Raw genomic sequence first — 12,630 nt, 5'->3', positions numbered from 1 at the left:
ATGCAGAATTTATATAGATAATTCTATGAATAATTTTGATTCTTTTTTAAAAATTATTTTAAAATTTTTTCGAGTTCTCGGCTGTTTTCATGTGTAAATCGCGGCTAAAAGAGTAAAAAAAAATTCAGTCTTTTTATTTTTCTAACCTAATACATAGTTCCAAGATGTATAAGCTTTAATTTTTTCCATTTTATAAAAGTTTTTTATATGCGTTACTATAAGAGCACAAAAAATATCAATTCAGGGTTCATATGTTTACTAAAGCATGCAGAATGCGCTACAAAGGTGGGTAATGACACTTTCAATAATGTTTCACAGTGCTCAAAAGCAGACTATATGTACTTTTTCTACATTACGAAATATCTTCCAAAAACGTCAACCACACATTTGTAATAGAATAGAAGCATTAACGGTAATTGGTTAAAATGCATACCGAAATTTGCATTCCAGTATTGAAAAGGCTGTCATAAAATAAGAATAAAAATAAGATTTTAGTAAATAAATGGTTGATAAGCAACCCTTGAAGTTGTAATTAAAAAATGTAAGATTATCAAATATTATATTTATGCAAGAAAAGGAAGCTTTGAAAAAAAGCATCAAATCCGTTTTTTTTTTAATCTTTGAGTGGCAATGTAACTCATTTCGGAAAAATATTAGACAAAATTTTTTTTGAAAGCAGAGAATAACAAGACGGTATTTTATGTTCTAGCGCAAATAGAGTTTATTTTGAGATTGAAGTCTGTGTATAATGTTTTTGCAATAAAGAACAAAAGCATAAGAACCCTATAATTTATGTTATTATATTTTTACATTACACTAGCAATTACACTTTCGTATGTCAATTAGACGTAGTAGCTGAACAATATTTTTTTAAAGCAGAAACAAGTGACTTTGAACATTGACAAGAAGTTTTTTAAGTTAAGAAAGTAATTGATTGCGAATAATCTTAAAAATAATTATATTTAGTAGAATCATGTATAATTAGTTTTCGCCTAGTACTAAGCAAGGGAATTCATCATGTTACCTGTTGCAGATTTTTGAATAGATCCTGACTGAATAAATAAGAGTGTTAAGGTTGTCAGCCCGTTTCAAAATACTGAGATCTTGTGAGAGCAAACGTGAAGTAATTGGATGAGTCCTGTATGCCGGCCCAAATGCTCCCTCCTATCCAAGGTGTTATGGAAGGAGATTCTTGTTGATAAATGCAAATAGGCCATTGCTTAATAGAAAATAGTTTTAAATTTTGTATTAAACAGAATTTTTCACATCAACTCACCTCGGGCAAAATGGAACGTAACTCTGTATATAGTCGACGAGAAAAATTAGTAAAACAAGAAGACCCTCCGCATAAAAGAATCCGTTGCGCCATATAGGGCTGTGTTACAGATGGACAGGCGAGTATCGCTCGTTTTATAGCAGTTGCAATACCACATTGTTTTTCTGGAGTGAATGGCTCATACGTGTTATTTATCAACTTATGTGGGTCAATGGCAGCAACAGTTGACTTTTTACTCGTTAATGTTGCACGGATCGATGCATTTGATGTGTTACGTACAGCAGGAAATGACAGTTGGTAATCTATTTAGAGAATAAAATGATAATGATTAGAGACCGTTAACATCAAGAAGACATTTTACCAGAAGGATAAAATAATAGTTCAGGTGGTTTTATACGCTCGATGTTCATATAAACGACGGGTGGTTTATCAGAAGAATACCATGAAGATTCTGATCTACTTGTATTGTGGTTAACTTCTTTCTCAGGTTCTACATCATTTTGATTTGAAGACAAAAGATCAGAAAACGACGTTGCCAACGTTTCAACCGGTGAAAATAAGGGTGAATTTGTATCATTTTCATTTAGTTGATAGTGAGGAATTCGTGCTGCACGAACACTTTTAAATAAACGTTTTAGCGATGATTTCTGGTAGTTGAAAGAAGTCAAAGAAGAAGAAGACAAAAAAAAATTAAAACATTTACCTCTTTTTGATTAAGATTAAAGAGATAATATTGATGAGTTAAATGAGTAACAGTTTCGATATTGGACGATAAGCTCTTAGAAAAAATGCGGTTTGCTAACCGAAGATCTTCCAAATAATTAAGAGAAACAAAGCATCCTTCTTCTTTTATCTAGAAGAAAATATATACTAAGTAAGATCTCTTACCGAAATCGCATAAAGATAAACGATAAAAAATGTAAAGTATACAAACATACATGATGAATCAATAGTTCATTGCGTTCTAAATCAATCTGACGGTAAGAAAGAAATTGACGCAGTAAAGACGACACATTAGCACCGCCTAAATCTATTCGCATAACAGCTGTTTCCAAAGGTATTTCATTGAACAATGGTACAATCCACGTGGTTTGGTGCCCTACGTCAACCACTATTTGGCAAGGGGGCCTTTCTGTTGTCTCACTTGACACATCTCCGATCTTCCAAGATTTCAAATTTTTAAAACCAGAACCTCCTACTTTCCGTTTAGGTTTTTGTTTTATAGTAAAAAAGCCTTCTTGTGTATCAGCCAGTGATATTGGAATAGGTTCCAGGCCCGAGTTAAAAGAAAAAGGAACTAATTGTTGTCCTGGAGAAATGACTACCCGATCAAATCCAAATTCCTCAAATATAATTTCGGTAAGAGTGTAGCGACATGTTGTTGGAGAATTAAAGTGTTCTGTAACGAGTATACCATGTGATGAATAATCAGAAATATTTAAATACTGTTTTGAAAACATTTTATCCCATATAGAAACTTCCAAATCTCCATTGACAAGTAACCCATGATCAAAAGGACGCTGACAAAGAAATTCGGGGACAGTATAAATATCGTCACCAAGGAATAAATTGTTATGTCGTGCATGAGATGTTGGCAGATTAACGTTTCCTTGTTGCACTGTATTGCCAAGAGAAGTTGTATTTTGTAAGAAATGATCTCTCGCGTCACGACGTCCAAAAGTTTGCACAGCGCAGTTTTGAAAAATATGGGTAGGAGCAATTTGATTTACAAACCCTGCTTTGATTGAGTAAGACCCATTGTCCAGTATAATTATGGAATAAGAATCATTATTAACAGCGTCGCTTACAACTGATTGTCCTTGATGTATTTCTTCATTTAACGACTTACTTATCATTTTCAAAAGAAAAAAAAAAATCTATAACAAATGAGTCAGATGTAAAGTATCTATATAATAAATTTATGTTAAAAAATTATCAAACAAAGATGCCGATTCGTTGCAGAAATACAAAAAAATAAATATATACTGATCAGCAAACATTACGTTGAAGCGATGAAAACTGTTACCTGTTGCTTTTTTTTTCTGTGAGCAAATTTTAACGAAAAAACAAAGCTTAGCTTCCGTTTCTATTTAGGAATAATAAAAAGTGAAACCCAGTAATCAAAAAATTATTTATATTCAAAATGCATGATTGTTTTGTTAGATTTTAATATGCAAAATCATTCATGTACAACTTGTGAGAAACTAAATATGTATAAATTATGGAAAGCAATACCAACACGGAGAACTAAAGTTATGTTGAAGAAGTTAGGGGGTCTAAAGTGAAAAAAAATATTTAAGAAATCAACAGTAAAGAATACTATGAGGCACCTAACAATTTGACGGGTGACTGTTTTATTGAACGGGTGATAAGCCGACTCAAAGCAGGTTAAGTTTGTTCATAATAAAATGATAACGTGAATTTTTTTTTTTTTAAGAGTAAAATTCAGAAAAATATGTTCTATAATAAATTTTGATCTAAACATGTTAACCTGATCGTGTTAAGAATATTTGAAATAGTGATAATGATAAAACATAGTCTGCAGGTCGGGTTATACACTTGAAACTGAGTTGTGCAGTGGTAATTTTTTAATTATAACTTTGTCATAGAACGTTCTGTTTAATTTTTATTGACAAAATAAATTGTAATTTTTTTACCAAAACTTATGTCTGAGTCGGATTCAGAGGCTAGACCCGTAGAGGAGAGTCATACTCCAGAAACAAGTGGAGAAGTACTGAAAGAGATTTTCGTTCGCATTCTGGCAGGCTTAGGCGTACGTTAAACATATAATGATTCAAGTCATTTTGTTTATAGGTTGTTGGACGCGGTCTGCGAGGTGGATTTGTTGCTAGCGGAACATGTCTTAAGCACACAATATATCCTATCAAAGAAAGTTGTGTTTATGTTTATGACGAAGTAAGCATGAAAAAATATGAGTGTAATTTTTTAAAAGCGGTCTAACGTTTTAAGGCATCGTCATATTTGAACCCATCAACAGCTCGTGCTGGAAGGGAAGTTGCACAAGAAGCTGTTGTTTGTTTTGAACAGTCTCGAGGTGAACTAGAAAATGATGTATTCCCACCGTCTAATCCGAACTAATGCTAATCTTATTTTTTTTTTTAATTTCCTATTACATTTAAAAAATTCACTAATTTTTTCTTGTTTTTAATCTCATAATATTTTTCACACATTCATAAACGAGTTCGAAATTTAGAGGTGGTTTACCCTGACGCATAATGCCAATGCTTCGTGAACACGTATACAATTTCTAAATATATGAAAACTAAACTGTTGTACGGCGAAGAAGAGTCACATTTTTACTTTTGCCATTATGTGTAAGGTGAGTGATAAAATAAATATAACAAGTTTTACCATGGGTTGTACACCTTTCCAAATGATTAAACAGAATGGACCTAGATTCGTATGCCTTGATCATTTTAAAAATTACCTACTCATGTGAGAAAGTCTCACTTCAGAAAACCAACATAATTCTCTTTTATAACAGCGAATGAAAATATTGAACCTTTTAGAAAAAGGTAGTTTTCAAGTAAGAATGATTTTAAGGATGTTTTATTCAACATTTTTGTTTTCATCTTTATTTTAGAGTCTTTTGCCTCGTTCTGTAACTTGCAAAATCTATTCAAGAAGCAATGTGAGAAAAAACGTTAAAATTTTACTATCTCATTCATATTATAGTAGTCGTCCATATTTTACAGAGACTTTTCTAAATAGTGACTCAAGAGGTTACATAGAAAAAGTGTATGATGCATGGATCAAGGACCCATCTAGCGTTGATCCGTCATGGGAAGAATATTTCAAAAAACTTAATCTATCTTCAAGTTTAAAGAACTCTAATTTTTCTTCAACTTCTGAAAATAGTTGTAATGCTACCAGTGAATCTGGTTTGAATGAAACAAAAGGCATTGCTAGCCTTGTTGAAAAGTATCGACAGCATGGTTATGAAATTGCTAAAGTTAATCCTTTAAAAACTTTAGATAAACTACGACTATCTAGTGAGATTATAGAAATTGTTTTAGAATAGAAAACAAAATTTTTTTCTTGTTTTAAGGTGAAATGGATTTTAACCAGAGTGCGTCGCACAGCCCAAGTGAACCGTTAGGTTTCGTGTCACACCTCGAAAAAGATCTTCAAATATCTGAACTTACTAAGTTTTTGGAAAGCGTGTATTGTCAGAACATTGGAATACAATTATCTCACATTAATGATATGAAAGTTTTACATTTTTTTTATAGTAGACTCGAGTTGAAGGATCCTTTCAAATATTGTTTGAAAGCAAAGCAATTACTTTTAGATGATATCGCGAGGATTCAACTATTCGAAAGTTTTTGTAATAAAAAATTTAAGGTTTTAAAACGTTTTGGAATAGACGGATGCGAAAGCACAGTATTAGCACTAAAAAGTATAATAAAACTGGGACCGAAATTGGGAGCTTATCGTATGGTTGTCGGCCTTGCTCACCGGGGTCGTATTAATGTTTTCGCCAACATTTTGAAAAAGCCACTGACGTCATTATTTAATGAATTTGAAGGAAACACAACGTTTAGCCTTGACCATTATGGTAATACTGGCGATGTCAAGTATCATCTAGGAGCTTCATATAAATATCAAGATGTAGATATAAAGAAACTAATAGAACTCATTGTGTTACCAAATCCTTCTCATTTAGAAACCGTAACTTCAGTGGTTTTGGGGTATACAAAAGCTCTTCAAGATACGTTACCATGTGAGAATATTCAGCAAGTATTACCAATAATACTACACGGAGATGCTTCTTTTGCTGGACAGGTAACTTTTGCTTGTCTAAATGTAGCACTTTGCAGATTGTATACTTTATCTACTATTCAATTTAGTCTGACTCTCTTACAACGTTATCACCATAACATATCTTTGTATTGTGCTATAAAGAAACCCTTTATACTGTTATAAGAATATTTAAAAAAAAACACATTTTAGTTGCATTCTTTTACAATGCAGTCTAGAGATTAACAAAAAATCAAATTTTTATTAAAGAGTAGCGCAAAGTTTAAATAACACAAACTAGTGTTATTTAGTATAACAGACTTTTTTATTTTCAAAAATTCTACTTTACGTTTTATCTAAAAATCCGTCAACCTTCCGTTTCAGCTATGGAAAACATTCTTCACTGTGTACATAACACTTTCTTATTCTGAGGCAATAGTAGACAAATGTTTAAGTTTAATTGCAATTTTATGTTCTTTAAAAGACTTGATATAAAAGTCTTTTTTAGGTTATATAACAAAATAATGATCATTTATTCACTGTTTGCAAATGAAGTCAGACAATAATAGAAAATCTTTTTTTTTGTAATTAAGTCTGACTAATTGCATTTTCCTTCAAATCGAGGAAGAGTGTTATCTTATTACGTAGTCACAGTGTTTCATAGAATGTTAATATGGAGCTTTTTACAACAACTAGGATTATCACATCATTGTTTTCTAATAGAAAAAAGTTACCATAACTTCCCTTCTAGTTGCTAAAACACTAAATCATTAAAGTAGTTGTTTCAAATGAATGAACAAAAGTTTTTTTTTTCGAAAAAATTTGATGTTGTGTGTTTTTATTCTTTTTTTCTTTTGTAGGGAATCATTTACGAAACCGTTCAAATGTCGAAGTTACCAGCGTATAAAGTAGGAGGAACCATTCATATTATTGTAAATAATCAAATAGGTTTCACAACGGATGTAACTGATCAAAAAAGTGGACAATATGTTACAGACGTTATGAAAATAGTAAAAGCTCCGATTTTTCATTTAAACGCAGACGATCCAGAGTCATGTGTACGAATCGCCGAATTAGCTTTAGAGTATCGACAAGCGTTCAAGAGTGATATTATCTTGAATATTATTGGCTATCGAAGGTTTGGCCACAATGAACTTGACATGCCTAAATTCACACAACCACATATGTATCAGTCTATTGATAAGCATCCAAATGTTCTGGAAATCTATAGCAAAAGACTTTTGAAAGAAGGTGTTGTTACTGAAACCATGGTTGACGAAAAAAAACAAGCCATTTTTGAAAGACTCAATACTGCCTATGAAAAAGTTAAAATGGGTTCTTCAGATTCAATGCAAAACAGTTCATTGCTTTCAAATACTCAGAACTCTAGGGTTCTAAACAATCATGGTTTTTTTTCACCAACGGTTTTTCAGAAAAATTTGGCTTTTTTACCGAAATTTCATCCATCTGGGAATCCTTTATTAATACAATTTTCGTCACCTTGTCCCACAGGTGTTATGATAGACCGATTGAATTGTATTGGACTTAGTATTACCAATATACCTGAGTGGATGAAATTGCATCCTACGGTGGAAAAAGTGTATAATTCTAGAAAAGCCGCTATTGAAACTCAAAAAAACATCGATTTCGGATTAGCAGAGGCTTTAGCCTTCGGTACCTTAATCTCTGATGGCTATTCTGTACGTTTAGTTGGCCAAGATGTGCAGCGTGGAACATTCAGCCACCGTCATGCAGTTTTACATCATCAGTTTCCCAATCATGAGACATTAAATGACAGCAATAAAACCCATGCTTCTACTACGTTTTGTCCATTGCAACAAATTACAAGTTTACAAGAATCTAACTTGAAAACAAGCAACAGAGAGGTCACTGCCGCCAAGAATAGTCATAATATAGCCATGAGTACACGAATTGTTGAATCGAAAAGTCCCAAGTTTTCAGCTTACAACTCGTTATTGTCAGAATATGCCGCACTCGGATTTGAAGTAGGTTATTCGATAGCGAATCCTAACGTTTTATGTGTTTGGGAAGCTCAGTTCGGCGATTTTGTGAATGGGGCTCAAATAATTATTGATCAATATATTGCGTCGAGCGAAACTAAATGGCGTACACCCTGTGGTATTGTTCTATTGCTTCCGCATGGTTATGATGGACAGGGTCCGGAACATTCTTCCGCTCGAATTGAAAGGTTTTTACAATTATGCGATGACCATGAAAACATAATTCCATCCAAATATCAGTGTACATCTTCCACCCCGTTCCATCAAAACTACAATTTACAAGTGGTTAATTGTACAACAGCTTCTAATTTTTTCCACGTGCTACGTCGACAGATGCTTAGAAAATTTAGAAAGCCTTTAATAGTTTTTTCTCCCAAAAAAATTCTTAGGCTAAGAGCTAGTTGCAGTTCACTGAATGAATTTGGTGAGGGAACACTTTTTCAAAGCTATATTCCAAATGTTGGAAATAAAATTGACTTATCATGTCAAGATACATCTTTTACTTCAAGCAAAACCTCCGATTCTATAACGCGTTTAGTGCTTTGTTCAGGACAGGTTTATTATGATTTGGCTACGTTTCGTGAGGCAAAAAATTTATCGCATGTGGCAATCGGGAGGATAGAACAATTATCTCCTTTCCCCTATTACAGTATAATGGATGAAGTCAAAAATTTTCCTAATCTAAAAACAATTGTTTGGGTTCAAGAAGAACCTATGAATATGGGGCCTTGGTTCTATGTTTCAAAAAGATTAGTTACACTACTCAAAGTTCTAAATTATCCTAACGGGTTAAGACAGTGTTATTATTCTGGACGTAGACCTTTAGCAGCACCTGCTGTTGGTGACACTAGACTCCATTCGATTGAATTGGAACATTTTGTGAAACATGCATTCTATGAAGAATTTGAATGCTTGGATAATTTTTAATTGAAAGAATTATGAGATACTAAGCGTTTTATACAAATTTTATGGCTTTGAATAATTATTGTTTTCGTCATTCGGTTTCAATGACTGCACAATATTTAATATTCTATATGCAAACAAGCAAGTTCAGGGGTTCAGATTCTTGGAAACACAATTTCAATTTTTAGTATTAATTAGTACGATTTCTGGTATGTTCCCCTAGCCAATGAATCACTTTAAAAAGAAACTTGCGATAACAATATTTTATTCTAAATTGTTGATATATCGTATAATTTTCTATCTATCCACTGGGCTGCTTGTAAAGCTGTAGAGTACTGAAGCTTAGAAGTGCTCGTGTCATTGTACCAAGTAATATTATTAAAGGCATGACGTTTATGGAATTTATATGTTGAGTAGTTATAAGTTGATTATAAATTAAAAATGACGTTTACATTGACAAGAAGAGTATCACAAAAACGTGACAAAATAGAACACTGATAAAAAATTATTGTAATGTTTGCAACTATTATTTCTATAATTTACCGTTTTTTTTTGAGCAAAGGGACACGATTAAATTATATACTTACTCAAGTCAGCATGTTTCAGTAGGGGTTTCTAAAAAAAAATATTGTTACTTGAAACTATCTTGCTACATCACATACCAAGCGACTATCAACTAAGTCATTGTCAATTATAATTTCTGAGGTAAAGCACAGTGTAAGCTACCACATTATTGCAATGACCAACTTTGCCCTTTATATTTGTTAACATCGAATTTAAAATCTTCTAAAAGCTTGGCTAACACTGTCTTGAGCCGTCTAGCTCCGATATTAGCTGACACTACAATACAAACAAATCAAATATTTTTATAAGATGAATAGATGGTACTTGTATTTAACTCATAAGCTATTGACGCAATACGATGAATGGACTCAGGAGTGAAAACCAGATGTATTTTATCCGTCTCCAATAAGGCAATTTGTTGCTTCAACAGGCTGTATTTTGTTGCATGTAAGATACGTTCCAAGTCGTGAACATCAAGAGGTTTTAATTCGCTAAGAATAGGCAACCGCCCCTTAAATTATAAAAAAAAAAATACAAAATTGAGTGTTCACATGAAATCGAGATAAAGCATAAAATTACAATGCAGTCCATAGTATAAATAATTTGCGTAATAGTGGAAACACTATGCAAATGAATTTATGCAGCAATGAAATGAAATGTTTACCTGAAGTTCTGGCATAATATCTGAAGGCTTGCTACTATGGAAGGCACCAGAGGCAACAAATAAAATAAATTCGGTCTGGTGGCATTAAGGTGAAACGAGTTACAATTTAATTTAATTCAATGAATATGTTAGTAACGCACAGAAATTCTTCCTAGACGTGTTGTGTTAACAAACGCCCCATCCATTAGAGACAAAAGTTCCTTTTGAACTCCACGATTTTTTGAACGAAACTCATTTCCGTCTTTAAAAAAAATAAAAATAAGAAAAACAAGGTAAATCAGTAATTGCAACCTTTTCCTTCAATAAGTTTATCGAATTCATCAATAAAAATAATACCCCGATTTTCGACAGCACTTTTAGCAGCGCTTATTACTTCTTCGTCATCAATCTGAAAGACAGCTTTGTTTACAACGCTGCATCAACGTTTTGTATCCTACCAATTTATGAGCAAAGTTTTCTTCTAAAAGCGATAGTGCCATCTTAACGCTAAAATCATGTACAAAGTACATTTACATATATAAACAATTTTACTCCAAATAACCTTAATGTTCTTTGAGATGGTTTTGAAGATAACGATTTGTCAGGATCCATCTCAGCGTCAGTGAAATCTGACTGTTTGAAAACGGAGGATGGATTGTTCATGGAAGGAAACTTTGATACAACTAAATGAACTGGTAATGTTGAAAGTCCGTTATTTAAACCCATTCCAGAGCCTAATTAATTTCACAAAAAGTGTAAAGGTAAAATGGATTCTACACCTTCAAATCTACCTCCCGTTAACGAGTCTAGCACTTGCTGAAACGGATTCGTTGCTGGTTTGTCGTTTGGTACAACTCTAGAAAAAGAAAAAGTTTGTGTACTCTTTCTGTTTTATTGCATGGATACAAGATAATTGCACAAAAAAAAATTGTCTAGAACGGTAGAAACCATTGTTAGACTTAAGCCTTAATGTTATTTCTGATTCACACCAATTAAAAAAACTTACAAAAGATCTGTGTCAATAGAAACGTTAACATCATCTAATTTTTGAGACTATTGGGCCAACATATTAAACGAACAGTTTATATTAGAAATGTAATTTGTCTACTTGAACTTTATCAAGAACTTGTTGAGTCTTCAAGTTTTCAAATTCAGGTAACTCACGTAAAGCTTTGACCTATAAGTCATATTTAAGATAGGAGGGACATTAACATAAAACGTACTATGTGATTTTCGGCCATCAACCGAGCTTTCTGAGATATCTTGGATCGAAAACGTCGCTTTTCATCGTTGTACGCTTGCTAGTATGGTCAACACTTGTATTCTACGGTCGTTACTTTTAAAATTATAAAACCTACCTCAGCAAGATCATTGACCATAGAAGAAGTGTCATCTTTTATATATTAGAGTACAAAAAAAACTATTCACTAAATTTTGTTGACTATATAAGAAATCATACCCCCTACGAATCCTACTTCAGTATACTTGGTTGCAACGACTTTAACAAAAGGTGCACCACTTATTTGAGCTATACGTCGGGCCAATTCCTTAAATGAGCAACAGAATAAGAATAATCAAACTAGCTTTGTATTACTGTTTTTCCACAACCAGATGGACCAATTAACAATATATTGTTAGGAGTTGTCTCCGCTCGTAGATCGGCGTCATGTATTTGTTGTCTTCTCCATCTGTCTTTAAAAATTAACAATTTTTTTAAAGTATAAATTTATTAAACAAAATGTATACCTCGTAACACTGCACTTAAACTACGCTTTGCTTCTTTTTGTCCTATAACTACAAATAACACAATTAAATACCGTTGAAACGAATTATAATAAAGTCGAAAACGATACAGTAGTCCTTACTATGTTCATCTAAAGCTTGTTCCAATTCGATGGGCAGAAGTGCGTCTTTTCAATAATTCATTGTTAAGTAATTGGGTCATAAAAGTTGTTTACCTTGCTCTGTTGAAAAATCTGTAGAAGACAGCGTAAACAAACGATAGTTTCGTGATTTAGAAGACTTCATGAGATAACCTAATAAAAAGTTGTAGTAGATTAAAATACTGATTTGATTCAATTTGACAAAACCTATGACCCTACCGATTTGCATATTTTTACCTAGAGTATTCTTATTTAACATATTTCCGTTAAAAGACGCAAATTTTCTTGTCTGTAATATACAAGAAAAAAGCTGTTGTTTAGAACGGAATGTCGCGACGAGCTTGTGCATATATTAGAGCAGAGTTGAAAAGATTAAACAAGAAAATAACGTTAATGGTTTTTTGTTTTTTCAATAACAAAAAACAACAATTTCGAAGAAAAAAAGTTTTTTCTTTTTTTTCTGGTTAGTGAATACAGTGTTTTTTTCCCAGCAATGGGTGATCAGATTTTATCATAAGGCAACAAATCTGTTCTTAAGTTGTCACAACGTTTGTTAAAATTTGGGTTTTGTTAAAAAAA

At 32.6% G+C, this 12,630-nt stretch overlaps 3 protein-coding genes across 7 annotated transcripts; 1 reads left to right on the top strand and 2 right to left on the bottom strand.

The window, feature by feature from the left end:
• Nucleotides 1-74: 74 nt before the first annotated feature.
• LOC128884239 (actin-like protein C08B11.6) lies at nucleotides 75-3,132 on the bottom strand. Of its 4 annotated transcripts, none has more exons than XR_008459303.1 (6): nucleotides 2,215-3,132; nucleotides 1,980-2,129; nucleotides 1,638-1,923; nucleotides 1,277-1,578; nucleotides 1,025-1,219; nucleotides 75-215 (listed from the first exon to the last, which is right to left on the bottom strand). XR_008459303.1 is itself a non-coding variant. In XM_054137483.1 (5 exons), the coding sequence occupies exons 1-5, from the start codon at nucleotides 3,130-3,132 to the stop codon at nucleotides 1,079-1,081; spliced, it is 1,797 nt and encodes a 598-aa protein (XP_053993458.1). In that variant the 3' UTR covers nucleotides 511-1,078. The 4 variants fall into 4 exon arrangements, 1 of the variants encoding a protein (XP_053993458.1); XR_008459305.1 differs by having other exon boundaries at nucleotides 77-146; XR_008459304.1 differs by lacking the exon at nucleotides 75-215 and adding an exon at nucleotides 325-461.
• A 776-nt stretch (nucleotides 3,133-3,908) lies between these two features.
• LOC128884238 (2-oxoglutarate dehydrogenase, mitochondrial-like) lies at nucleotides 3,909-9,005 on the top strand. Of its 2 annotated transcripts, XM_054137481.1 has the most exons (9): nucleotides 3,909-4,049; nucleotides 4,091-4,192; nucleotides 4,247-4,616; nucleotides 4,683-4,823; nucleotides 4,881-4,928; nucleotides 4,973-5,289; nucleotides 5,346-5,855; nucleotides 5,907-6,082; nucleotides 6,898-9,005. In XM_054137481.1, exons 7-9 carry the CDS (start codon nucleotides 5,351-5,353, stop codon nucleotides 8,983-8,985), a joined length of 2,769 nt encoding a protein of 922 aa, XP_053993456.1. In that variant the 5' UTR covers nucleotides 3,909-4,049; nucleotides 4,091-4,192; nucleotides 4,247-4,616; nucleotides 4,683-4,823; nucleotides 4,881-4,928; nucleotides 4,973-5,289; nucleotides 5,346-5,350; the 3' UTR covers nucleotides 8,986-9,005. The 2 variants fall into 2 exon arrangements, with proteins under 2 accessions (XP_053993456.1, XP_053993455.1); XM_054137480.1 differs by having other exon boundaries at nucleotides 4,683-4,812; nucleotides 5,346-6,082.
• A 61-nt stretch (nucleotides 9,006-9,066) lies between these two features.
• On the bottom strand, nucleotides 9,067-12,501 carry LOC128884240 (ATP-dependent protease ATPase subunit HslU-like). The gene is made up of 21 exons (XM_054137484.1): nucleotides 12,271-12,501; nucleotides 12,127-12,204; nucleotides 12,034-12,078; nucleotides 11,915-11,962; nucleotides 11,763-11,860; nucleotides 11,628-11,715; nucleotides 11,527-11,561; nucleotides 11,392-11,469; nucleotides 11,277-11,345; nucleotides 11,175-11,221; nucleotides 10,960-11,024; nucleotides 10,731-10,902; nucleotides 10,627-10,675; nucleotides 10,481-10,577; nucleotides 10,330-10,430; nucleotides 10,190-10,264; nucleotides 9,850-10,036; nucleotides 9,709-9,801; nucleotides 9,624-9,661; nucleotides 9,505-9,576; nucleotides 9,067-9,455 (listed from the first exon to the last, which is right to left on the bottom strand). The coding sequence occupies exons 1-20, from the start codon at nucleotides 12,398-12,400 to the stop codon at nucleotides 9,532-9,534; spliced, it is 1,638 nt and encodes a 545-aa protein (XP_053993459.1). The 5' UTR covers nucleotides 12,401-12,501; the 3' UTR covers nucleotides 9,067-9,455; nucleotides 9,505-9,531.
• Between the last annotated feature and the right edge of the window lie 129 nt (nucleotides 12,502-12,630).

The sequence above is a fragment of the Hylaeus volcanicus genome, unplaced genomic scaffold, assembly GCF_026283585.1.
Source record: "Hylaeus volcanicus isolate JK05 unplaced genomic scaffold, UHH_iyHylVolc1.0_haploid 12237, whole genome shotgun sequence".
NCBI lineage: Eukaryota > Metazoa > Arthropoda > Insecta > Hymenoptera > Colletidae > Hylaeus > Hylaeus volcanicus.
The sequence above is the reverse complement of the archived record's forward strand: the minus strand, read 5'-3'. Positions and strand labels throughout refer to the sequence as shown.